The 26,593-nt window shown below is 42.2% G+C and overlaps 1 protein-coding gene across 1 annotated transcript in view; it reads right to left on the bottom strand.

Annotated features, from left to right (window-relative positions):
* LOC140932353 (uncharacterized) overlaps positions 1-26,593 on the bottom strand; it is an 83,110-nt gene that overhangs the window by 22,406 nt on the left and 34,111 nt on the right. Inside the window, exons 9-17 of the mRNA XM_073381973.1 lie at positions 15,618-15,770; positions 15,375-15,497; positions 14,794-14,967; positions 12,704-12,892; positions 10,610-11,976; positions 10,323-10,464; positions 4,901-8,890; positions 3,657-3,818; positions 2,862-3,020 (exon numbers count right to left, since the gene is read on the bottom strand). Coding sequence (XP_073238074.1) covers positions 2,862-3,020; positions 3,657-3,818; positions 4,901-8,890; positions 10,323-10,464; positions 10,610-11,976; positions 12,704-12,892; positions 14,794-14,967; positions 15,375-15,497; positions 15,618-15,770 — 6,459 coding nt within the window. The remainder of the gene's footprint in view (positions 1-2,861; positions 3,021-3,656; positions 3,819-4,900; positions 8,891-10,322; positions 10,465-10,609; positions 11,977-12,703; positions 12,893-14,793; positions 14,968-15,374; positions 15,498-15,617; positions 15,771-26,593) is intronic.

The following is a 26,593-nucleotide window of genomic DNA, read 5'->3' as shown; positions in this document are numbered from 1 at the left end:
CTATCAGCTGGAGCAATTTAATTTGCACTGAGAAAATTCTGTTTCTGACGGATCACAATGTATCGTAAATAATAGGAAGTTTAAAATGAAGCGGGGACGAGAAAGTAAAAAAAGCAATAGCTTGACAAGGCAAAACAACAACTTTGCACGTGGATCACGCTTTTTTGTATATTTCTTTGCCGTCACTGCACGACTACCACGTGAAAACGCCTGATTTCAAGTTTTGTGAAGGACGTAAACAAGCAATGACAAAATGTTTTTTACCTTTATGAACTTGGATATGGTTGATAGAAATTCAGCTCCAGAAGAGTTCACTTGCATTTGACAAAGTAAGTGAGTTGGAAAAATAACGATAGAGACTGAAAAAATGTGACTTCACTCTTCATGCGACGTTTTCGTGGTTGTCAGCTGTCGTGGCATATTAAACTCCCTAATATTTACGAAGGCCTGATCGATGCAAGCGTGAATACCTGTTGTAAGCTCAAGCTTGTATTTTTGGAAAAGCGCCTTTAGTTTTCGTGTAGACAGTGGTTGTCTTTACATTAGGCTGTTAAGTAAGACTTAAAAGCTGCTAAGTTTTACTTAATCAAAAATGCGTGTGTGAATTAAGGCCTAAGCAAAATCTCAATTAACGTTACTTTGCATCTCATTAAAACCGACTTAGCGAACTTGCGGTTTCGAAGCTTTGAGAAAGGCGAAGCATGTCAATCAATCTTAATTATGTTGCGTGGGAAAACCTGAAGAAAAAAGATAGGTTGTGTGTGAAGCTTTCTTTTACTTGAAGAATTTAAAATTTACTTGTCTTGAAATATTTCTTAGCTTATTCAGGCTCTAGTGTAAAGACTACCAGTATTTTGAAATGTAGCGTTTATATCAAACCGAAAGATTCCTGACTGCATGCATTTCTTTGGTGCATGAACCAGACAAGCCATGATCGAGTCTATAACCGTCGTGTACGAACTTACGAAAAGAACTCAGGAGATGTTATTCGCCGATTGGGTACAATAATACAAAGCATTTTTTGTTCCCAATCAGGAGCCAGCATTCGCTTGACCGTTTGGAAATGGTCCGGTGAGAGTCGGTACCCAGGGGCTGTTCCGCCTGTGCTTGAAAACTTTTGTTGCGCCTTTTCCCGGCCCGACTGAAAATAATCCAAGTCGCCTTAATGAGATGCATATTCAACAATAGAACCATTGGAATGACATAATTTTCTATTGGTATCAATCATACCATTGGTACCAATGGAGACTCTTCTTATCACCACTAACACCAATGGAGTCTATTTGTTAGTATTGGACAACCCTCTACCGTGACGCCACTGTTGGTCCGTTACAGTCCCTCCCCCATGAGAGATGGACCGCACCTCTGGGGTCTAGTTCCCTTCCCCTCCTGCTGCTGAACAGCAGTGTGGGCGCTTTTACGTCCCATTTACAAAGACGTATGAAGTTGCAAGACCAACGGCTTAACGTCACCGCCCAACTGACCAATGTCGCTTTCACCTTAACTGAGACAAGATCTTTAGTCAGGTAGGGAAGTTTGACTCTAAGGTGTCGATTGGCGGTTATGGTGCCTTGCACAATCTTTTTAGCACGTTGAACTCTTACAGGAGCCCATCAAATGGAGCCTCCATCTCCCATACAAGCCCTTGGAGTCAACCCTTTCCCGAGTAGATTTATAATTAGAACGGTTCCCAGGGGAGACTTCGCGCGCCGACGGTGGGAAGAGCCAATCACAACCACGAAATGACACTGCTATTGTACTTAATCAAACAGCAGGAAATTCGGCGTCAAGGTTCTTATTTCGGCTAAATGACTGAATATTAATCAAATTTCTAGTTTTTCAAGGTTTTGTTTTCCGAAATGCGTTTATCTGAATAAATAATTGTAGTCCTTGTGGTTGTTTTGTCCGTCAGCTAGTGTGATGATTCCCTGCTATGTTTTGTAACGCCGGGCCCAGCCATTGTTTGCTCGCAAAAAAATGATCTACAGATGCGAATTCGAAGGAAGGAATTGAGCCTAAACTTCTACATTAACTGCTGAAAATTGTCCTGTTAGTCAGTCATAATTCTTTTGGCGCAGATACAATCCATTTTGTTTTTCTTGAGATAAGTGGGTCTTTCGACTGGAGCGCGATGTCACAAATTCCTCTGTTAGCAAATTACGGTTGAGTTAACTTCACGGTCGAGCAACTGTTGTCTTCTGTTCAAATTTTCAAGCGCTAGTTTTATCAGGCAACTCTCATGGTGATACAAGCCAGTTGTAAAGGAAGACTGCAATTTCTCAAATTTCGGAACTGAAGCATTCCTCGTTACTTGCTACTTAGGTCATCGCTTTTGCACGCGGTGCTTAACTGGCGAAATCCACTCCTCGGTGATGACAAAAATCATATGATCGTGGCACTTTTTCGTCGCTGATCATCGAAAAGTTTCAAATCGTCCACAGAACGTTTAATCGTCGTCTCTTTTCAAGGTGCATGCTTAAATGTGGGATGTATGACAGCAAAAAAAAAAAACACTCGCAAAGATAATTTTTCCGTGATCCTCAGTTCGCTGCCTTTGTCCCATCGCTTCATGCTCAGTCTCAGTCGGGTAATTCATTAACTTTTATTTCATGATACCCAGATCCCAGCGGCTGTAAAATTGAAAAAACGGACGTAAAGGAATAAAGGAAAACGGTTGAAAGACGGGCTTCTGAGTTCGACTTCATCCAATTTTATTTTTTCACGGTGACATACGTGACTCACGGAAATATGACACTTTTCGCGGGAAACTAGCCGTTCTATTTAGAAATCTACCCGGGAAAGGGTTGACTCAAGAAATTAATGGAGATGGAGGCTCCATTTGATGGGCTCCTGACTCTTACCAATGCAGTGCTTATTGTTCGCCGTTCCAGTTGTTGCGGTAGTCAAGTTTTGAACACACGGTATGCAAGATAGCTGAGCTCTTGAGGGTTGGTAAGTTCCGCGAGGACACAAAACGCACTTTCTGTTCAGTGTTGCGAATGAACCACTCGGACAGTCAGCTAAGAAATGAAGAACAGTTTAATAGTTACATTAAAGAGGTTGAGGCCCAGTTCAAACACTGGGCTGCAACATATCCAAGGCTGGAGAGGAAAGACTGATAATTCGACTTCGTGCTGTACCAAACGGAAACTGCCGAACAAAAGTAGACTAACGCTACTTTTCTTTCTCGGCGTATCCAGCTTTGGTGCGACACAACTACTTGCGGGGCATTTGATCCGGGCGCTTAATATCAATTTATACATCTTATTGTAAAATGAAAGCAATGCTACTTTTCTTTTATATTTATTTAGCTCTCTTTGCCTCGATTGCACTTGCAGAATTCCAAAATAAATTTTACCTTGAAGCGAGGTACTGAGGACCGGGCACTTAATATCATGCACACTAAAGAATGACAAAATTTGACGTCTTTTTGACAAACATGTATAAATGCACCGAAGCATTTTGCTGTGTCTCACTTTGTACTTCAGCGATCCTCTCTTGATTTTAATATGCCGTGTAATTACACATGGAATTTTGTGGAAAAAAAAGAAAGAACGAGCGAAGATATTTGCCGACCTTTGATAAAATGAAACCTCTAGTAAACATATGGCAAAGCAATCACTACGCGCGCAAATAATAAAAGTCGGACACTTAACCAATGCAGTCTTTCTCTTCTACAGTTCCTTTCATAGCTGTTGTGAGGTTTTGGCCACAGTGTATACACTCTTTTTGACCTTGGTTTGTTTGGTATGTACCATGTGGACATTCAACGCAGGTGCCGTTTTCAGGGCTGTAGTATAAACCAGCCGGGCAGTTGGCTAAAAGAAATAACATGTCTAACTAAGCTTAAAATAAATAGATAACTTAGACAGTTCTTTTTAGAGAGTAATTGAAAAAAACAAAACAAAACAAAACAAAACTGCAAACGAGTTAAGCCAGCTTAACGCGATATGTATTAGGATTTTTAAACATGAGAAAAAACGTCGTTTTTCTTGGAAAGCTCTCTCTCAAGTCGGGGCCAAACAATTAACGGAGATAACGGGCGAGACAGAAAATCTACATGGTGACGCAATTCTTCTTGTCCCAGTTTTTCCAAAGGTAGATCGAACATTAAACATCAGATTAATTTCTATCTACTAGGTAGCGTTATTGATTTCTCTATACTTCTCCAACTGCGTCCTGCTGTATATTGACTTGATGAATCGAGGTCAATTTTTAGTTCACTTAGTTCTTTTAGCAAAGTCTACCAAGAAAAACAGAGTCGTACACATGCATGTATAGATTTTAACCGGTTCATTCTGACGTGGGACTATCTAGCACTCGAAATGTCAGCTTTTGAGTCGCTTTAGGTCCTTTTACACTACAACAAAAAAAAAGTTTGCCGTTTGCAAATAACTTGAAAATTTTGTAGTTACCAATTAACCTTGATCGTACCTGAGGCACCAAAAGTTTTCATGAAACCAAAAACGTCATGAAACCAAAAACGTCAAGGAACTATAACTGAATTAGCCACGTTCGCGAAATAAGATGACCCGACGAAGGATAGCTGTCAAGGAACAAATGATTTTGTCGCCTGACAAAAAATTGTGGCATCCAAACTTTCTCGACGGCATCTTTGACGTTTGATGACACTTGAGAAAATTTCGGTAGGTGAAAAATGTTCGCACTAGGAATGGCTTCCTGTTGACAAATGTCTTTGCAAAACAAGCGAAATTTGAACAGGGCTTATATACTCGCTTGATTAAAAAAAGATCACTTACAAAACTAAGGCACAGGTGCCTCTGTCGCCTGACGCATCCTTAGTGTGTGTGGCTGAATGTTGAGACAAATGATATTTACGATATTGTTCTTTTTAACACATATATTAGAAAAGTGACCAATGTAAGAAGACGCAACTCACCACAGATGAAACCTTGCTCACTAAGGAACTGTGTCTCAGGGCATTCTGGTGATAACGGGTAAGCAAATATACTTCCAGGCTCCCCAATCAGAGTTGTGGAGTTCCAAGAAACTTTAAAGGTCCTGCTAAGCACGTCTGAGTTGAACTTTTGAAGTTTCTCGACCATCCTTGCGTCAGCAATAGCAATCGCTTCAGCTACTTTTGTAAAGATTGTAAAGTTTTCGTCTTTTGACAATTCTTTTTCAAAGTCAATAACGAATGACAAATATAGTTTTGACGTATGTTCGGAATAGTACGTCAGTCCAGAGATTGACGAGGTGGACAAATTCAGCGATGTTGCCAGAGAATTTAGGAGGCTGTCAGTCAGATTATCGTCCAGTGATGAAGGTAATCCATCACATAACTGAGAATCTGGGACAGAATTGTTGGAAGAATTAGATGTTAGCCAACAGAGGTTGGTCAGGTTAAAAGTAATCAGTAATCGTGGAAGGCCAACTGTGTAGTTTAACACATCTAGTCGGGCTCTTTGACTGACTGCTCTACCGTGTTCATTAGATGCTTCACAAAAGTAATAACCCTCCTGGTTAAGACGAGGGTCGGCGATGTATAGCACAGGTCTGGATTCGTTGATTCTAATAACGGATGATTTTGTGGATTGAAAGAACCACTGGAAAGTAGGCGATGGCTCAGCAGTTGCATTGCACTTAAATGTCACTGGTATTTGGCTTCTAAAGACTACTCTTTGTGGCTGTGGATGTTCAGTGATTACAGGTTTGCTATGAATTTTGACTATTGTGACATTGGACAAAGTGCTTCCTTTATTGTTGGAAACCTCACAGACATAAGCTCCCTCATTATCCTTGGTGACGGCGTCTAGCGAGAAACCTCCATATGTTGATTTGCTAATGATCTTACCATTTCGTCGCCAAGCATATGTTAGGCTCTCTTCGGCCTTTGCACTACAATTTAGAGAAAGACTCTCTCCGGGGAAAATAATAACATCTCCCTGAGACGACCACGTTATACTTGGTGATCCACCACACAAAACGGAGTCATCAAGCGTTTTTTTCAATAAGTGGTCGGCGTGAACGAGAATCTGCTCTGCTTCCTCCATACTCAAGGCTTTAGTTGTTAATGACTGAATCACGTTTTGAAGTCGAGGAAGGGCGTCTTTTATCTCAAGTGCCCTCCGACTGTTTTCAAACTCATAAAATTCCTTTGCTCCGTCGAAAAAGTATATGATGCAGTCTTGTGTGCCAGAGCACCCTTCAAAGCCTTTTTCTAAGGTGTAAACCTCCAGAAAAGCTTTCCAAGCCTCAAAGGTGTCATTCCAAGATTGAGAAGAATCATTCATCATCTTCATATTCTCGTCTTTTAACACCTGTATGACTTCTAGGAATCCTGTTATAAAAGAGCTGTTTAGATATTCATTACTGAAGTTACTTGCTATTTTTGAGGCATTGAACAACGAACCGGTAGCATTCATTGTCTGGGATAGCTGCTCAAGGCCTTGAATTCCAAATGTCAGCTGTTGGTTTAATAATTTGACGGAAGAAATAAGGGTATGCAAAGATTTGAACATGTAGCTGAAGTATAAGTGTGTATTGTTGACAAAAAGGCACACGTATGGGTAATCTGTAAAGCCGCTCGAATGCAAAGAATGTGTAGACTCTTCTTCTGCTGCTGATCGCTTTCTTCTTGCGCGTTTTCCACCAAATAAGTCGACAATAATGTCCTTGGATGCCGAAGAAATTGAACGTTTCACTTGGTCGAAATCAAGAAGAAAGCGGACAGGCACTTTTTTTCCACCAAGTGTGCTTGCATTAGTTTGGAAAACAATCTGTTTGGCATCCCCTGATACCACGGGAAGAGAAAAGTGCAGTTCGTCAACTTCTACAACTCTTCCATTATCTGAAGAGTTCATCACCTGTGCTATTTGCAACCCAAAGTCAACAATCCGTCGAATGTGAATCATGGAAGCATTTGTGATTTCCACAACTGACAGTTTTTGTTTCAGAAGTGTTTCTATATGTTTCAGCTGAGAAACAGCATTCTTATGAAGGACTCTGACTTTTTCGAAAGAAAATGTTGCTTCTTTGACCTTCATCACAGAGGATCTTAAAGAAAGGAATTCTGATTGCAATGTTTCATTCAGGGCATCCAGCGTGAACTTGAGTTCTGTCATGGATAGCAGACATTTCTCATTGCCTAAGATGCACCGTCGGTCCATTACTTTAGTTTTACACCCATACTGCTTGCAGCATTGGTATGGCGGTCCGTATCCACCTGGCTTTGTCCTCATTGTGTGACCATTGCATTTCACTTCCTTAATGATCTGCTCCACTGACTTCACTTTATATATTTTTTGGTCGTACTCCACAATTTGAGGTTCAGCTGGCACTCTTTTGAAAGTATCAGAGCAACCAAATATTAACTCCTTCAAACCTACAAAAAAGCCTTTTATACCTGTGGAGTTTCTAAACTTACAGTCTCCAGTGTAGACGGTTTTATATGTAGGAACTGTGAAACTGCGTTTTTCAATCTCTCTCTGTATAACGTTAATTGTTATGGGTTTGTCAACTGTGTTGCATTGCCGTTGAAGATAAGTTATATTTATGGGATCCTGGCAAAGGTCCGGGGTGACGCAGCCGTTTAAACAAGTGTAATTACACTCTTGTATCTCACAAATGTAGCCTCTGACGTTCTCGCGAAAATAGAAGGTGCTATTAAACCGTAGTTTCGCAAGATAGCATTTTAGACGTGCAAGACGGAGCTCCTCAGCAGCTTTTTCTTTCCAGACCTTCAGTTCGTCCACAACTGACTGTTTTGACTTTAGGACGTCTTTAACGAAGTCTGCTTTTCTTTTTGCATCAATGTATGTTGAATGGGAGTACGCTAATCTTTGTGTTGCATCTCTCGCCGCCATGGTAGTTTCATTTTTCATCATCTTATTGAGAAGGGAATGGAGGTGTGACGACCTATTCATCTTACCTTCCACTCTAAATACTGTGGAATCCCAGTCAATAACGTTATCAATTTGAGCTGTGACATTTAACATAGCGTCAAACCCGCCAAACATATTGCCTGAGATGACAAAGGATAACTCACTTCCAGCAATTTTTACCATTGCGTGTTTCTTTATTCCGAGTAGGTGAACAACAGCCTTAAAGGTTGTGGAAACAAGGTCATGATCACGCGATAGGAACATTTCCAACGTTCCACCGGCTGGAAGTGTTATTAGACTACCGAGAGAGATAGTATTCAGAGCAGTTCCTTCAACAAGTAAACCAGTTTCTTGCCTTGATGGGTTGGTGCGACAATCGCTGCCATTCAGGGACCAGATACTTGAGTCTATGTTTGCAAAGCAGAGCTCTTTGTGGCATATTTGAGCAGTCAAAAGAAATCGCAAACCTATAAAGTTCTGCTGAATAACAGACTTGGAGAAAGAAAGAGAGATAGCCTTGGGGAGGTCTGCCCTTAATTTAATGAAACTATGGATAAAACTGTTTATTCTTGTTTGATTCCTGTAGGGCTGCAGCTTAGCAATAAGAAGGTCAAACGCGCGAGATATGATATCAAGGTCGTCATCCAGCTGCTTCACAAGCACTTTCAGCTCCAGCCAATCGGAAGCAGAGGACAGAAGGTGTCGAGCTTTGGTCACATCAGCTAACATCTCGTCTGTCACTGCTTCCCATCTCCTTGTGATGAATTGCAGTTGAGGTACAGTTCTTCCAACAGCAAGGAGAGTACGTTTAATTTCTTGCGCTTGCCATTCCACAAACCTTAGGTTGTTTTTATTGTCCTGCCCCGAGACTACGTGGCCACCAGTCACTGAATAGTAGATCTGCAGATATTTCAGGCCACCATCGGGCCTGATGATATAAGCCAAGGGACTTGCACTGAAAATTTTTGAGGATCGTTCAAGAGCGAAAACGAATCCCTGTGGCACTCGGCAATCATCACTGAAACCTGATGCCAAAAACGTGACTCCTGACATTGAAAGAGAAAACATCTATTGTTAACGGTTAATTTACTGACCCGATTGCTACCTTTTCCAGATAGTTTTTGAACGTTAAATATGTAAAGAAAGTTGAAAAGGGTTTCCTCGATACAGCCGTGGACTACCAATTGGACGCCGCGGCGAGTGAAGCTGATCTGGGACAGGACCCCGGGGAGGTGGGGAGGGGGGAATCCCATATGAGAGGGATAGGGATGCTCGTCGTCTCGCTTAGGGGTGTAAATTTCACATTTCGGTCTCTTTTAGGGTGTTTTAGGTCTCTTATAGGGTTGCACGCGAAGAAATATTAAAAAATTATATATTTTCAATTCATTTTATTTACTCGATTCATGTAATCAAAGTTTCAAATGATCGCTTTTAGGGGTCAAAAAAAGGTTGGGCCACGCCCAGATTGGTCTCCTTTAGGCGCTTAATTCAAAATTTCCGACGAGCATTTCCGGCCCTTTCATATGGGAGCCCCCCCGTGGACATGACTTCCGATTGTCTGCAACAATTTATCCTCTCGAGTGCCTGGAATCAGAAAGGAGAAGGCCCAGCAATCTTTTGTTGTACAGGAAGTCGTGTAAGGTTTGGGGAAAGAATCCATCGAACACGAAACGTTTTAACAGGAATTCGATTTACGACTCCGATCTGTAGTTGCATACCAGAAACTACTTACAACAGGCCGCGCGATCTTTATAACCTATCGATGTGGTTCACTCGGAATGTTCCTTGTATCTTTGCTGTATGAGAGTAAATGTTTTAGAATTGATGTTTTAAAAGATAAATTGTTACCTGAGTGTTCCGTTTATTATCTGGTTTCTTTATGTGTTGAAATCGATAACGTTTGTTTTGCGAAACACCCGCACAACGACTGGGAAGAAATTTGTTTATTTGCTCATAAGCAATTGAAATTTATGCCATAGTGATGGGCTCCTGTTTATGCTTAATTTTGCGTTGTTCTCTCAAACGGAGAGACCAGTTAAGTTTGTTAACAAATTATTTTTGGTGGCGGATCGGACACTGGTTTTCTATCTTGGGTACGTAAAAAATGTTTGTTTCAAAGCAGGACAGGGTTTTTAATGTTATTCTTATCGGTTGCAACATATATCTGAGGAATACCAGAGAATGAATATGAATTATAGGGATATATACAATCGAACAAACAAATTTCCTTGCGTGCATCTTACTCGCTTCCGATTGGTTTAAAAACAATTAGCTACTGTCACAGCTCACACATGCGCACTACCGTGACACAGTGCCTTTAAGTCATGCGAAGAAAAGGAAGGGCTTGCAGTCTATACAAGAAGATTACTTCTAATAAACCAGAAACTGGTCTACGTCATTCATGGAGTGTTTTGTCTGAGAGATATGGAATAAAATTAATTAGCTATTATTTTCAACTATTAACAGAGCATTTTTCACCTCCAAATTGTGCTTTCCCAGTAACGTCGCTTGAGTAAAAGGTTAAAGGTACTGTTTTACCAAGGCTATGAAGGGTAATGTTGAACTCAACTGATCCACGGAAGACAAATCTTGTTGGCTTCGAGAAATAACTGGTAAATACCTACAAAAAAACGTTTTGTTTACAGATGTACATAGAGCATTTTAACAACCTGTGGAAAATGCTGCAGCTTATTGAAAAATATTAAAGAAAATGTGGAAGTTATTTTTTGCTGAAAACTTACAGCTGAAGAAAACTATGTACTTACCGCATCTAAGTCCTCCGTGAAAGCAAAGACATCTCCACTCATTTTCATATTTACAGCCTGATCTTCGTTGCTTAGATCGACGTTTGCGCTTCCTTGCCACCACCAGTTATAATAGAAATCGGAGAAATTTCCAACCAAGTGACCATTTGGTACACTGTTTGCAAAAGTGTTGTTTCCTCGTGGAGTGGTAAAACCAAAGGAAGACACCAGAAGTTTCCACCCTCCTAAAGTTAGGTCTTGCATAAATTGCATAGTTGCAAATTGTTTCCTCGCTCGCTGGGAAAACGCTAGAAAAACGCCAGGTTCGGAAATGGCAGCAGCGAAACAAGACCCTTTGCTTGACAACTGAAGATGATTGTTTTCAACTGAGATGTTGTAATTCAACGTTGGACGATACAGGACCAATGTGGATTGTATGTGGGCAGGAAATTTGCAGATTGGGTAGGGGAGGTGGGTATCTGTTGTTAGAAAAAGATTAGACTGGATGTTCCCTATGTCGAACAGGTTACTTTGTTCGTCTCTAACCCCCAATCTTAACCACAACGGCAATTGATCCGTTATGTATCTCAGAAAGGACCTCGAAAAGGCCTCTGTTTGTATAAATTCAATGAGGTCTTTTCCTGTAAATCCGATATTGTAACGATCAGGCATTTGATTGCCAGTTTGCCACGCATCTGATATGCTTGTGTGTCTAATCAATCTTTCCATTGTATTTTTTTGTGATGGAGGTGCCAAAGAAAAGTCATAGCCTGCTAAGCTGAGAGGGATCGTCTTGTTGTCAAATGTAATAATGTGGACTGGACCGGATTCAATTAAAAGTGGATTTGATGCGGTCGAGTTTGTATAAAACGCTATTTTAAAGTCAAATGCTGGAAATTTCTCGATTTCCATTCGTTGACACCCAACTGGTAACTCGCCCGCTAACAGACCAAGCTTCGTGTAAACACTATCTTGACTTGAGACATTACGACCTACAAATACGACGCTATTGGGTGGAGCCATGAAATCATACTTGTTTACACCATCAAGACTATACATCACCATTCCAACCCCAGAATTGTAACCTGTTATTTGAAATTCTGCCTTTGATGCAGGATGCTGTATTATCAGCTTCTCAGGCTGAATGGACAAGTTCATGGTTGGAAGTAAATTAACTGTCAATGAATTTTCTGGCTTTGCGCACACTTCCAGTCTCTCTGAGGGCTGACCAGGAATTAGTTTGGGGAAAACAGGAGGCGTTACAACACCCCTTTCACACAGGTTGCCCTCATATCCGGTTTGCTCACAATCGCAAGAAAATTGTCTTGAGCTAATAACTATGCACTGGCCACCATGAAGACAAGGATTAGGTTTGCAGAGGATTATCTCTGAGGAAAAAGAAAGCATGCAGTTGGTTATCCTACCTTTCGAAAATAAATAAAAATACATTGTGGTCATTTTCGTTTTTTTTTTTTCATTCTTTCATTTCATTCAAAGGAAGAAAACACAAGGAGGGATGTTGTAAAATAATCGATGGATGTAACAACATTATTTGTAAATTAAACTGCTCTACAAAGGTTCGCATCTCTGTTTTCAAACACCAGAAACATGGTTAGTAGAGTAAATTAAAGCAGAATACTTGTCAATGCAGTGAAAATCAAAGGAGTTGTACTTTTAATTAAGACACTTTTCTTAATTTTCGACAGTTTTCTTGATTAACCACCATCAGGTTGCGCTGTACAGGCAGATGCATATCACCACTTGGCTAAAAATATATAAAAAATATTTTCTAATAGTATAAGAAAGATAGGCCTTTACATTTAAATTTGATATAAGGATTCAAATGAACAGGCGTTTCACTGGAAATTATGAAGCCACACGTAAGTGGCTTCATAGCTCAGTTGGTAGAGCATCGCACCGGTAAATCGCGAGGTCACGGGTTCAAACCCCGTTGAGGTCCTGAATTTTTTTTTCAGGCCTCTTTACGCAATTGCATAAATTGCGTTCACTGCGACGATCATTTCTTCATCTTCATTTCATTTCCGCAGTTCATATATGATTTATTTCATATATCATTAACACTTAAATTACTGTTAAAACCTTAGCAATACTAACCTTTGCAAGTAAAGTTTCCTGTGTCCCACTCAACTTCGCTTGATTTATTCAGGCGGCAAGTAGCACGATCACTACCAACGCCAAAGTAGCCATCCACACAGCCAAGTGTACATCTTGAGCCAAATGTGGAGTAACAAGGAAGATAAACTAGTACTCTAGCTGGAAGGTCCAGTCGACCACAACTTTTCACTGTGAACGGGAGATAAAAACAAGAGTGAGGTGAAAGAAGTTTGTTTTGTGACATTGCTCAACAAATACCCAATCAGGAATAAAGCTCTTATTTACCCGCCAAATATCACTCCTTTTTTATAAGAACGTTCAGCCTGAAATTTGCCAAAATCATGATTAAGAAGACGCTAAGAGCATACCCGAGGCTAAGAGAACAACAATTTATTTTTCACTAACCTGCGATCAAGAACAATTAAACTCGACGTTTCCATGTATCACACACCATTATAAAGATTGGGAAATATTAAATATCCAAGTTGTGAAAGAGCTGTAGTTTGAATAAATTATATCGTATTCGTGCATGCTTCATGGTTATGTATTACTTAATTGAAAGCTTAGCTCGAATCGAATCCGACTGCACATTCAATGATGGTTTGCGTTCTTGTATAAAAAGCATCTCGAAGGAAAGGCATTCGAATTTGTTTCCGCATTTTTGATTACCGAGAAATTGCCCGTGATGGTTGGATTCTCGACCTCATATTCCTTTTGCATGGTGTCTTTGAAACTTAACATTTCTCACTGTTGATAATGATGTGTGATACATCGAAACGTCGAGTAACGTTTTTAAGTTAAATTTTTCTTTTTAAACGGCTTCCAAAACCAACTGACTATCGAATCTACGATCAGGCGTTCTTTCTTTCGGGGATAGAGTCGGCGGAGGGAAAAGAAGAAAAAAAGAACCCCTCGTCTCCAAAACAAAAAGGGAAGAAGGACCGTCTGTGATCGCAGGTTAATATTTCACTTGGGCTTTTACATTCTAAATCCAGAAAAGTAACCTGAATCATATGACGTCCAAAAGTTAGTGTGTATGAAAAATTTTGTTATTTTTCAACACATTCCTATTGTTTACGACAAGAGTGGATGAGCTTGCTCATTATCTCTTGTTTATGATCAACAAGAACGCTCCTACAGGGGCGCCTGTCTCGCTTGCATGGAGATTAGATGGAGAAATGAGGAGACGATTAATTGTACACGAGACGGGATTTACTCGCTGAAGGTTTTTACTTCCACTTTATCGACGTCGATTGTTCTTCAGGATAATAACTTTTTATTTGTTTCTGAATTGATTTAATACGCGTGTTGGCGACGACCGGAAATACGTCTGCGGTCGCAGGCAATTTATACGCCTGTATAAATACGCGAAAATTCAAGGGCCTCGATTCCAGAGAAATTACATCTTCGCCAGAGATCAAAAAAGTGATTTACATGGCACGTCATTTCAATCATCGCCAAAAATAAACCGCGTGCCCATCACAAGATCCATTTGCATACAATAAGAGTTTACAACACCCGACCATCGCAGTTTTGCTAATTAAGATTCTTATTTTTTTTCGACCACTCAGTAGTGTTCACTTGTTCCAAAGTAATCAACGCTTTCAAGCGATAGAGTTCGTGGACCGACACCTTTCGGAAAAGCTCTAAATTTAATCTTTCCTAAGCTTTCTTCGCAAAAAGTGCATGGCTTCGGTGAAGCAACGATTCTTTTTCTCAGTTTCCACGGTTTCCCCTAAGAACGCCTGGCACAATGACTTCCCTTTTGTGTCCTAAATACGAAGAAAAACGGCTTGCAGATTATGAGTCTCGCTGCTTACGCAAGCGAGACTAATACTACATTTATACTGTACTTGTAAAATTCATTAAAAATGTGAAAACTATAATATATTTCGAAAGAACATTTCCAGGCTGAAACTGCTCAGAAAATAAGAAAGGTCCAGGCTCAACTCGAAAAATGGACGTTCTTATAAAAGAGGGTGTATGGGTAAGCTTAAGTTATGATTGCTTTATCTCATTATTAGCAATATATAACTATAAAAAACAGTTTAATTACAGATGAGTTTCACAGAGACTACGTCTTTGCTCACCTTTGCAAAATGTCTCATCACCGTCCCATTCTGCAGAATTCAAGCAGGTTCGTCTTTCAGAGCCTTTCAAATTATAGCCATCATTGCAGGAAAACAAACATGTTTCGTTGGTGACTAAGCCGCTACAAGTCATGCGTCCATTCGGTGGAGCCTTAATAGTCTTGCAAGGAAGCCCTATCAATAAAAAACTAATGGTTATTATTACAAATACCTGGTGTTGGAATTCAGAGAAGAGTTTTTTACGCCGGTTTTTTGGCTGCTTGAACAGGGAATAGTATTCCCTGCGTACGTTTTAGCATTAGACTGGATCAGTTGTAAGCAAAAAGCATTGCATCTCTGGTAACGAATGCCTGGACAAAATTCTTGGGACAAATTTGCGTTTGTAGCGCATCAACATCACCCTTTCAGCCATTCTCCCAATGAACGATGTGTCAGTTAGATTCCCCGTTTTGCGCAGTTCTTTATGGTGGGTTACACTAAGCAGTTAATGTTTAAGCGTCAAGGGGCATTTAATCAACAGAATCAAGAGTAAGATAGATATTTTGTTTAAACGATCAGAGAAAAAAAGTTTAGGCGTTCACCTTCACATGTTCTCATGTCCGGTTTAAGTCTGTATCCGGAGAAACAAGAGCAGCCATAAGATCCAGGTGTGTTATGGCAAATGTGCTGACAAGAGTGGCTTCCCGAGAGACATTCGTCTGCATCTGTGTTGTTCAAAAATTAAATTTGTTTGTATTAAAATATCAACAGTTATCTGCAGGATTTCGAAGAGACTATCAGAAATTAGTGGCTTTGTGGGGGTAACAAATGTCACTCTTAAATACCTCGACATCTTTTGCCATCGTAGAGCAGACGGTATCCATGGTTGCAGCTGCAGGAGTAATTCCCTTGGGTGTTGTGGCAAAGCTGATCACATTCGGCAGGAATAATAGTTCTGTTCAGGCTGGCCACATACACTGGAGTACACTCATTCACATCTAGAGGAAATTAAGTACACGTTAATTTTACTTTAATGTATCGTTTTATAAGTGGCTGATTACCATATGCATGGTGTCTTAAAAAGACATCCAAAATGGCTCGAAGTAACTCTAATCTAGACAAAAATAATCAGCGCTCTTGTTCTGAAGCGTGATATTCCCGGGGTTTTGTTAACTTTTCAAAGCCTGTACGTTCCCGTTTTGCAATTGCTTGCATCAAACTACTCTCGGGGATCTGCTATTTATCGAGTTACGAGCTTGAGTTGAGTTAGAGTTGAGTTTGAGTTAAGTTTGAGTTACCAAAGATGCCTTTTTTTTCTCCGTTTAGTTTTTAAAATTTATATTAGTGCTTTTTGTGACTACTGCGCATGCGCAGGAGTCACTATTGGCATCGAATCAGTTTTCCGAAAGTAAGTAAGTAACGATAGAATATACTTCGGAGCCAATCAGCATACTTAGTTTTCCGAAAGTGAGTAAGTGACAATAGAGTATACTTCGGAGTCAATCAGCATACAAAGATAACCATTTTTCGGACTCTTTCGTCGATGGTTCTCGATGAGAAACAATATGCTAGGCTGAAAAGGCAATGAAATACATTTTTTCTCAAGAAGCGTATCTTCACTTCTTATCTTCAAAATAAGTCCAGAAACCACGATTTTCGGATAACAGCTTTCTCCTATCCAAATCAACTCCTGTGAAAAGGGTCTGAAAACATCAGCATTGTTCACAGGGCTCGGAGGAGTTATTTGCGACGGTAAGTGAAGCGAACATTTTACAGCCGATCGCACGAGTCGCCTCTGTTTACTGTAGAATCGACTATGAACTTGACCTATCAAAGTGTTGTGCGATATTGGTAAATTATTATCTAATGCTCGGTGTGAAAGAAAGTCCATGAAAGGGCGTATTTTACCAGGTTTATAAGACGATGGAATGCTCGATTCTGCAAAACAAACACAAAGCGATGCGCACGAAGTAGTTCCAGATCTGTTTCACTAAGGGTGTTCATTTTCCCGGCAATTCGCAACACACGTAGCAAGGAAGCAGAATATTTTTCGAGCTGTTGTTCTTTAAAAATTCTATGTAAATGATGCTTTTGTTATAATTACAATTTTTCGACTTTAAGGCGCGGTCATGGAATAAATTTCCGAGGTTCCTCTCAGATCTTTAAAGCCTTCCCACGCAACAGGAATTAAGCGATGGTAATCATCAAGAGAGGATAAAGGGGACAGAGAAGGCATCCCCCATACACACCCTATTCCATAGGTAATTCGTCTCGAGTTATTTTTAGAATCGGGATAAAGTTACCTCGCGCGCTGCGTGGATGTTTCGTGGAGGTTTCGCATGACTAAACGCCGTGCAAAACATGTCGGGCGAAAGGCAATGAAAGCGTAAAGAGATCGAGAGCATTTCTGAATATTGAAGCGAAATGAGTCAGCGCTCACCTGGGAAAAGGGAATCGCTGGACTCTTTGACAACCCGTGAAATCAGTTTAACTCGAAGTTGCCGTAACCTCAGTGCTTTAATAAAATGAGAACTTTCGCCGGTCTATTGAAACCGGTCGTTTGTAGATTAAAGCAAGTAGGACGCCAAGTGTTATTTTTGTTGAATAATAAAGGCTAATAAAAGAATAAATATCAAACCAGAAATTGCTCTCTTCAAACTGTAAATTAATAAATAGATTTACCCAGGGCTAAAAGCGAAGCTCCTACACCTAAAAAATAGCATAGCCATAATGGTTCTTGATCACAGTACATTAGGAAAACAAATCAGGTCGAATTTTTTGCGTTCGATAAGTTTACTTTACAAAATCTTGCCAACAAGTCTGGGGACGTGTAAACCAACCTTTGATATTTTTTATACATCGCATCTGAGGTGAAATAGTACCATGAGGCGCTGTTTCTATCATACAGACCTCAGACAGAATGCAGTATTTCACAATTTTACAATACAAATTGCACTCATTCAATATTCAGGACGATCGAAACACGCGTAAGCGAAATGGTTAAAAAAATTTCCAAAATCACCTATACGGCGAGCCGGTTCTCACTTTTGACAAGCGCTAAAGTCGACTGTTTAAATTAAGATTAACACAGTTGTTGAGGCCAATCCTCAACAAGAGAACAATTTTTGTTTTCCTAAGTCCGTTCCATTCCGTTTTTGTAATTTATTCTCCCAGCATGCTTAGTGAGCGCGTCTCAGTGTCGTCGTGTAGCGAGAAAGAAACCATGTGCTTTGTAACGCGCTAGTCGCCGGGAGTTTCTCATCGTATGGTGAGTCTTAGGAGCTCGTGTATTTCCAAATCCCGTTCCAACAGTGATTAAGTGTTTGTTTTGTAGGTTTTTACTTGCGAGGTGAAGCTTGTTAGCCAAAGATGAGACTTTAATTCCGATCCTGTTGTGTTGTTAAGAAAATATGCTGAGTATGCAACTCTCGATTATTAAACTTGTGTTCAAGAACCCTTGTGTTGTGAAGGCGCGTTTTTGTCCCCTGGACATCTTCGTAAAAACCATACGAGCATCTTGCCTGTGATGAGTGGACGTCCAAAGTCTTAACTGTGAAAATATTTGTGCGTGTGAATCGAAGTGACATCAAAGGTCATGACTCAACGAGGAATCCTACTCGAGCGTTTGGAAGTGTTGGACAGATCCCGAAGGGGATATTTGTCTAATATCACGAAACTGTGTCATCAACTGGATGAAAATCTCGGAGACTTCGGCAACGTCGTCAAGATACGAACCGTACAAACTAGCCTTAATTCCGCGTGGGAGCAGTATTGTGTTTGTGTTGAGAAATACGCTGATTTACTCGATACCAGCTGTGAAAGGTATCAAAGAGTCTTGACCGACCGTGCGGTTCAGCAGTCTAGAATACAAGAATACAATGAGAGAATACATCAGTTTATTGCTAGTGCCGCTGCCTTTTACAACAGCCAAGTGTTAGAAGAAGTGAAATCAATCAAGGAGTGTACCCCCCCGGAATCCGTGAAATCTAATGGTAGTCGGGTCTCAAAATCAAATGTGTGTAGCTCCAGGGCCCAAAGGGCTAAAATCGACGCAGCCAAGGCCCTACTTATGCAGCAACAAGCTGAAGAAAGGAGTAAGAAGCTAGTAGAACTGGAGGTAAAAAAGGTCGAAATGGAAATAAAACGAACAGAATTAGAATTGCAACACCGATTAGAACTCACCAAATTGGAAGCAGAAAGGGAAGTTACAGCGGCAAGAAATCAAGTAGAACTAGCCAATTTAGAGGCTTCCCTTGCAGAACAGGAAATATCTGATCCAGTCACGGGCCTGGAGGGTATCAAATGGTCTCCAAATCTTGACCTAAAGGACTCAAGGTCTCAAACCTCAAGGGTGCCACCCGAAACACTACCATCTGCGATTAGTGGCAATAATGTACCAGTGACCAAGCCATCTCATACATCAACACCAGGATTAGTAAATGCCCAGACTTCCAATACACTCACTTCTGGAAACACCTATTTCAAAGTGCCAGGTATGAGTTTCAGAACTCCTACTGTTACGGATGAGGGTACACTTGAGACTGTTAAACCACGTATTCAAGACAACGGTCAGTCACAACCTGCTGACCCACCCACTGAAGAAACCCCATGTCTCACGAGCACCAACCGCTGTACAGCCACGCCCAGTGCTGCTGGTTCAATTATGAATGAAAGTCTTGTTGCTATCATGTCTTCAATGGAGAAAATGAGTGCCGCTTATGATCTACCACATGTACAAGTTCAGAAGTTTGATGGATCCCCTGAAAATTACCTAGCCTTTCGTCAGAGATTTAAGCAGTTGGTTGAAACCAGGCCTCTCAGTGATGCTGTGAAAATGACCCGTCTGTTACAGTTCTTGAACGGTCCTGCCCTGACCGCAGTGTAGAGATATGAGCCAATGCCTGGTGGCCTGGCAAAGGCACTCAAGACACTAGAGGAACGGTTTGGCCAGCCATTTCAAGTAGTGAGAGCATGTGTTGAATCACTTACGAAGGGACCTGCTATACAAGCAAATGATAAGGACAGCCTGCAGCGCTATGCTGATACTGCGCAAGTTACCTATGACACTTTAGAGTCAATGGGATACCTTAGTGAGATGAATATAGATAATCTGGAGAAAGTCATTGCGCGGCTGCCAAAGTGGATGCAATCCAAATTTGCCGAACATTTGAAGAATCTCGAGCGTAAGGGACAGAAAATGCCAAATTTCAAGGATGTTGTAGATTTCCTCAAGGAGAGAGCCTTTGTCCTGAGCCACCCTTTCTTTACTAAGTCAGGAACTCCTAAGGGTTTTACCTATTCTTTAACAGCAACAAATCCTGAATCCTGTGCAATGTGCCATCAACACCATCCACTGTACCGTTGTGAAGTATTCAAATCCAAGTCTCCGAGGGAGAGAAATGACTTTGTAAAACAGAAAAAGATTTGCTTCAATTGTATCAACTCAACTAAACACAACTCAAAGAAGTGCAAGTCCTTAATCAGGTGCAGGGTAGAAGGTTGTGGGAAGTCACATCACACATTGTTACACTTCACTGAACCAAGAGACAGAGGGAACCAGCAAAGAGACGGTCCTAACGGTGAGGACGTTAATCAAGGCTTAAGGCCTAATCAAGCCACTATTTCTATGTGCTCCTCAGTGGCCGCAGTTAGTTCGTGCGAAGTGTTGCTTCAAGTCATCCCAGTTAGAGTGATTAGTAAGTCTGGCAACCAGATTACTACCTTTGGCCTACTAGACTCAGGCTCCGACATAACCATGATTGACCCGTCTCTCGTGAAACTGCTGAACATTAAGGGCTCACCAAGTAAGCTGTCACTCACGACAGTAAACAATGCCGATACAGAAGAAGAGGGTCTGAGAGTTGACTTCCAAATTGCTTCAGTAGACAGCGAGAATGACCATCTGATTGATGTCAAATCTGCCTGGGCTGTAAAGGATCTTACAATTCCCCTAAAGCACACAAAGGTGACAAGGTCTGTTGGTCAGTGGCCACATCTGCAGCAAGTTTGCTTCCCGGAAGTAGAGAGAAGTAAGATTTCTATCCTGCTTGGTACAAACATCCAAGAGGTCTTCATACCGCTTGAAGTTAAAAGAGGTAGACCCAATGAGCCGATCGCAATCAAGTCCTGTATTGGTTGGAGTATACTTGGTGGCTGTCCCAGTGTACCTTCTTCCACTCCTGTGCAAGTCAATCTCATTAGAGGGGAGGATGTTACCCTAAGTGACCAGCTTGAAGAATTCTGGAGAGTCGAGTCCTATGGTACGAGCAAGTGTGAAACCAAGCCCCTGTCTGTGGAGGACCAAAGAGCTATGAACTTGATATCCAATTCAATCTGTAAACATGATGGCCATTATGAGATGGGCCTCCTGTGGAAGAGTGACAATCCTGTGCTTCCTTACAACAGAACACTAGCTGAAGCGAGACTGCAACACTTAAAGAGACGCTTCCTTCGAGATCCAGAACTTGAAGTCAAATATAGAGCTGTGATTGAGGACTGTGTGACCAAGGGATATGCAAGAAAGCTCACAAAGGAGGAAGCAGAAACAGTCAGCAAAACCACATGGTTCCTGCCTCACCACCCAGTAAGCAATCCGAACAAGCCAGGCAAGGTGAGAGTGGTGTTTGACGCGGCTGCAAGATTCAGCGGCACGTCCCTAAACGAACAGCTCATTCAAGGACCTAGTCTGACAAATGACCTGTCTGGAGTGTTGATTCGATTCCGTGAGGAAGAAATTGCCTTCTCAGCAGATATCGAGGGTATGTTTTACCAGACCAGAGTAGCCCCAAGTGATACAGATTCTCTGAGGTTCTTGTGGTGGCCTAAAGGTATTGACGAGCCTCCAGAAGAATACAAAATGTTGGTCCATATTTTTGGTGCTAAGTCTTCACCCTGCTGTGCCAACAAGGCGTTAAGCATGACAGCACAAGACAATGAAGAAAATTACCCGCCTGAAGTGATCCGAACAGTTCGTAGAAATTTCTATGTGGATGATGTCCTGAAGTCCGTCCCAAATACTGATCAAGCCATACCTCTGGCCTCAGATCTTATGAAGTTGTTGAGAGAAGGAGGATTTCGCCTAACAAAGTTTGCGAGCAATAGTCGTGAATTACTAGCCTCAATTCCTCCCGCGTCGAGGGCGAATCCCAAGTTGGACCTAGATCTAGACCAGTTACCCTTAGAACGAGCGTTGGGTGTCTACTGGGACGCACAGTCAGATACTTTTAAGTTCAAGGCCTTACAGGCGTACAAGCCATCCACCAAGCGAGGAGTACTTTCCGTCGTAAGCTCCCTATTTGATCCGTTTGGATTTCTTTCACCCTTTGTGTTCACAGCCAAGATTCTGTTACAGGAGCTGTGGAGGCAGAAGTTGTCTTGGGATCAAGAAATTCCAGAGCCGTATTCGTCCCTCTGGCAGAAGTGGTTGCAAGAACTGCCGTGTGTTACTACCATCGAGATACCAAGGTGTTACAAGACCCAGTGCCTTAGTGCACAAGCCACTGTGCAGTTGCACAACTTTTCCGATGCGTCAAGGCATGGTTATGCAGCAGTGTCTTACCTACGGTTCGTTGATGAGCAAGGAGTGATTCACTGTTCCTTCGTTATGGGGAAGACCAGGAATGCGCCCATTAAAGAGTGGACTATACCTCGCCTAGAACTGCAAGCGTCAGTGTTAGCGGTGCGGCTAAGCAACTCAATTCTGAAGGAGCTTGATCTGCAAGTTGATGAAACCTTTTTCTGGTGTGACTCAATGACGTCCCTCCAATATATCAAGAACGAAACTAGGCGCTTCCAAACCTTTGTTGCCAATCGCGTGGCCGAAATTCATGAATCAACTTCCCCAGATCAGTGGCATCATGTCCCAGGTAGTTTGAACCCCGCTGATGACGGTTCACGAGGCGTCACCATAGAGCATTTCCAACCCGGATGTCGGTGGTGGTCAGGTCCTTGCTTTCTGTGGCAGCCTGAACAACAGTGGCCTAATGCTCAGGTGGAAGACATTCGAAGTGATGATAAAGAAATACGAAAACCAGCCACAATCATGTTCACCACTGACACGTCCCAAGTTGATCTCCTATTACAGCGCTATTCGTCGTGGTCCCGTTTGCTGAGAGTGATGTCGTGGGTGCTTCGCTTTGTCAAGCCACTAAAGAAGGAAAAACCTGAATGTGTCGTCGGACGTACACTTACCCTTGTTGAGCTTCAGCGAGCAAGCGAAGCAGTTACGAGACTGGTGCAGCACCAACATTTCCGTGAAGAGTACAAGGCTTTGAAAGAAGGCAGACAGGTGAAATGTAGCAGTAGTTTGGCCACTCTTAGTCCGATCCTAACTAATGGCATTATACGTGTTGGAGGAAGAATTCACCGTGCGCCGATTACCTTTGAGGCCGCCCACCCAGTGATTCTTCCAAAGTCAAGCCCTGTGTCTGTATTGATAGTTCGTTACTACCACCATGTGCTGGGCCACGCAGGCCGTGAACATGTGTTGTCCGTCCTCCGCCAACGTTACTGGATACTGAGAGGAAGAGCTTTGGTGCGTCAGATCCTGAGCAAGTGTATAAGTTGCCGCAAGCGAAACACGCCTGCCTTACAGCAAGCGATGGCGGACCTGCCAAAGGAAACGCTGTTATCTTATCATCCCCCGTTCACCTTTACGGGCCTCGACTTCTTTGGCCCCTTCTATGTGAAGCGCGCTCGTAGCGTTATCAAAGTGTATGGTTGCATATTCGTGTGCTTTAACAGCCGGGCAGTCCACATCGAAGATGTTAGTTCCTTAGAAACAGACACGTTTATTTTGGCTCTGCGCCGGTTCATCTCTGTTCGTGGCTGCCCTAAGGAGATCTGGTCAGATAACGGCACGAATTTTACTGGCGCTGAGAGGGAACTTCGGCGTTCGGTTCGAGAACTGAATGAAGAACAAATCAAGAGAGAGCTACATTCGTACGATGCGGATTGGTTCAAATATGTGTTGGCAAGGTGGCGTTTCCAACCCCCTACCGCGAGCCACATGTCAGGCGTGTGGGAGAGGCTTATTAGAAGTGTGCGGAAGGCTATGAATGCTGTCTTGAGCAAACCAGGCGCTGCAATCCCTTTGGAAACCCTGCGCACCGTATTCGCCGAAGTCACGTCCATTCTAAACAGTCGTCCCATTTCCCCAGCAAGTGATGATCCAAGTGACATGGAGCCACTCACTCCAAACCACCTACTTTTACAGCGACGAAATCTCGCCATACGCCCCGGTGTCTTCGCCAAGGAAGAGCTGTACTCACGCAAGCAGTGGAGACATGCGCAATTCCTTGCTAACTGTTTTTGGTCGCGATGGGTTCTAGAGTACGTGCCCACCTTACAGCAACGCCACAAGTGGCTACTAAATAAGAGGAATTTAGCAGTGAATGACCTGGTTCTTGTGGTGGACAAAACTGTGCCGAGATCCCGCTGGTTGCTGGGTCGCGTAACGAAAGTGTTTCCTGGTGAAGATTCACGTGTCCGCACCGCCGAAGTGAAGACAAAGGACTCTTCTCTTACTCGTCCTGTGACCAAGTTGTGTCTCCTTGAAGAAGCTGCGTGACAGGTTTGCCGTAAAGTGCACTGAACGTTGCAAGATTGAACTGAAAACATTGTCGTGAAGTAACAGTCGGTTTAGAACTTTAACATTAATTAGTGATTGTCTACGGGGGCTGTTCAGCCCTACCCCCCGGGATGTTGAGGCCAATCCTCAACAAGAGAACAATTTTTGTTTTCCTAAGTCCGTTCCATTCCGTTTTTGTAATTTATTCTCCCAGCATGCTTAGTGAGCGCGTCTCAGTGTCGTCGTGTAGCGAGAAAGAAACCATGTGCTTTGTAACGCGCTAGTCGCCGGGAGTTTCTCATCGTATGGTGAGTCTTAGGAGCTCGTGTATTTCCAAATCCCGTTCCAACAGTGATTAAGTGTTTGTTTTGTAGGTTTTTACTTGCGAGGTGAAGCTTGTTAGCCAAAGATGAGACTTTAATTCCGATCCTGTTGTGTTGTTAAGAAAATATGCTGAGTATGCAACTCTCGATTATTAAACTTGTGTTCAAGAACCCTTGTGTTGTGAAGGCGCGTTTTTGTCCCCTGGACATCTTCGTAAAAACCATACGAGCATCTTGCCTGTGATGAGTGGACGTCCAAAGTCTTAACTGTGAAAATATTTGTGCGTGTGAATCGAAGTGACATCAAAGGTCATGACTCAACGAGGAATCCTACTCGAGCGTTTGGAAGTGTTGGACAGATCCCGAAGGGGATATTTGTCTAATATCACGAAACTGTGTCATCAACTGGATGAAAATCTCGGAGACTTCGGCAACGTCGTCAAGATACGAACCGTACAAACTAGCCTTAATTCCGCGTGGGAGCAGTATTGTGTTTGTGTTGAGAAATACGCTGATTTACTCGATACCAGCTGTGAAAGGTATCAAAGAGTCTTGACCGACCGTGCGGTTCAGCAGTCTAGAATACAAGAATACAATGAGAGAATACATCAGTTTATTGCTAGTGCCGCTGCCTTTTACAACAGCCAAGTGTTAGAAGAAGTGAAATCAATCAAGGAGTGTACCCCCCCGGAATCCGTGAAATCTAATGGTAGTCGGGTCTCAAAATCAAATGTGTGTAGCTCCAGGGCCCAAAGGGCTAAAATCGACGCAGCCAAGGCCCTACTTATGCAGCAACAAGCTGAAGAAAGGAGTAAGAAGCTAGTAGAACTGGAGGTAAAAAAGGTCGAAATGGAAATAAAACGAACAGAATTAGAATTGCAACACCGATTAGAACTCACCAAATTGGAAGCAGAAAGGGAAGTTACAGCGGCAAGAAATCAAGTAGAACTAGCCAATTTAGAGGCTTCCCTTGCAGAACAGGAAATATCTGATCCAGTCACGGGCCTGGAGGGTATCAAATGGTCTCCAAATCTTGACCTAAAGGACTCAAGGTCTCAAACCTCAAGGGTGCCACCCGAAACACTACCATCTGCGATTAGTGGCAATAATGTACCAGTGACCAAGCCATCTCATACATCAACACCAGGATTAGTAAATGCCCAGACTTCCAATACACTCACTTCTGGAAACACCTATTTCAAAGTGCCAGGTATGAGTTTCAGAACTCCTACTGTTACGGATGAGGGTACACTTGAGACTGTTAAACCACGTATTCAAGACAACGGTCAGTCACAACCTGCTGACCCACCCACTGAAGAAACCCCATGTCTCACGAGCACCAACCGCTGTACAGCCACGCCCAGTGCTGCTGGTTCAATTATGAATGAAAGTCTTGTTGCTATCATGTCTTCAATGGAGAAAATGAGTGCCGCTTATGATCTACCACATGTACAAGTTCAGAAGTTTGATGGATCCCCTGAAAATTACCTAGCCTTTCGTCAGAGATTTAAGCAGTTGGTTGAAACCAGGCCTCTCAGTGATGCTGTGAAAATGACCCGTCTGTTACAGTTCTTGAACGGTCCTGCCCTGACCGCAGTGTAGAGATATGAGCCAATGCCTGGTGGCCTGGCAAAGGCACTCAAGACACTAGAGGAACGGTTTGGCCAGCCATTTCAAGTAGTGAGAGCATGTGTTGAATCACTTACGAAGGGACCTGCTATACAAGCAAATGATAAGGACAGCCTGCAGCGCTATGCTGATACTGCGCAAGTTACCTATGACACTTTAGAGTCAATGGGATACCTTAGTGAGATGAATATAGATAATCTGGAGAAAGTCATTGCGCGGCTGCCAAAGTGGATGCAATCCAAATTTGCCGAACATTTGAAGAATCTCGAGCGTAAGGGACAGAAAATGCCAAATTTCAAGG

The sequence above is a fragment of the Porites lutea genome, chromosome 1 (assembly GCF_958299795.1).
Source record: "Porites lutea chromosome 1, jaPorLute2.1, whole genome shotgun sequence".
Classification (NCBI taxonomy): domain Eukaryota; kingdom Metazoa; phylum Cnidaria; class Anthozoa; order Scleractinia; family Poritidae; genus Porites; species Porites lutea.
This window is presented reverse-complemented; position numbering and strand designations above follow the sequence as displayed.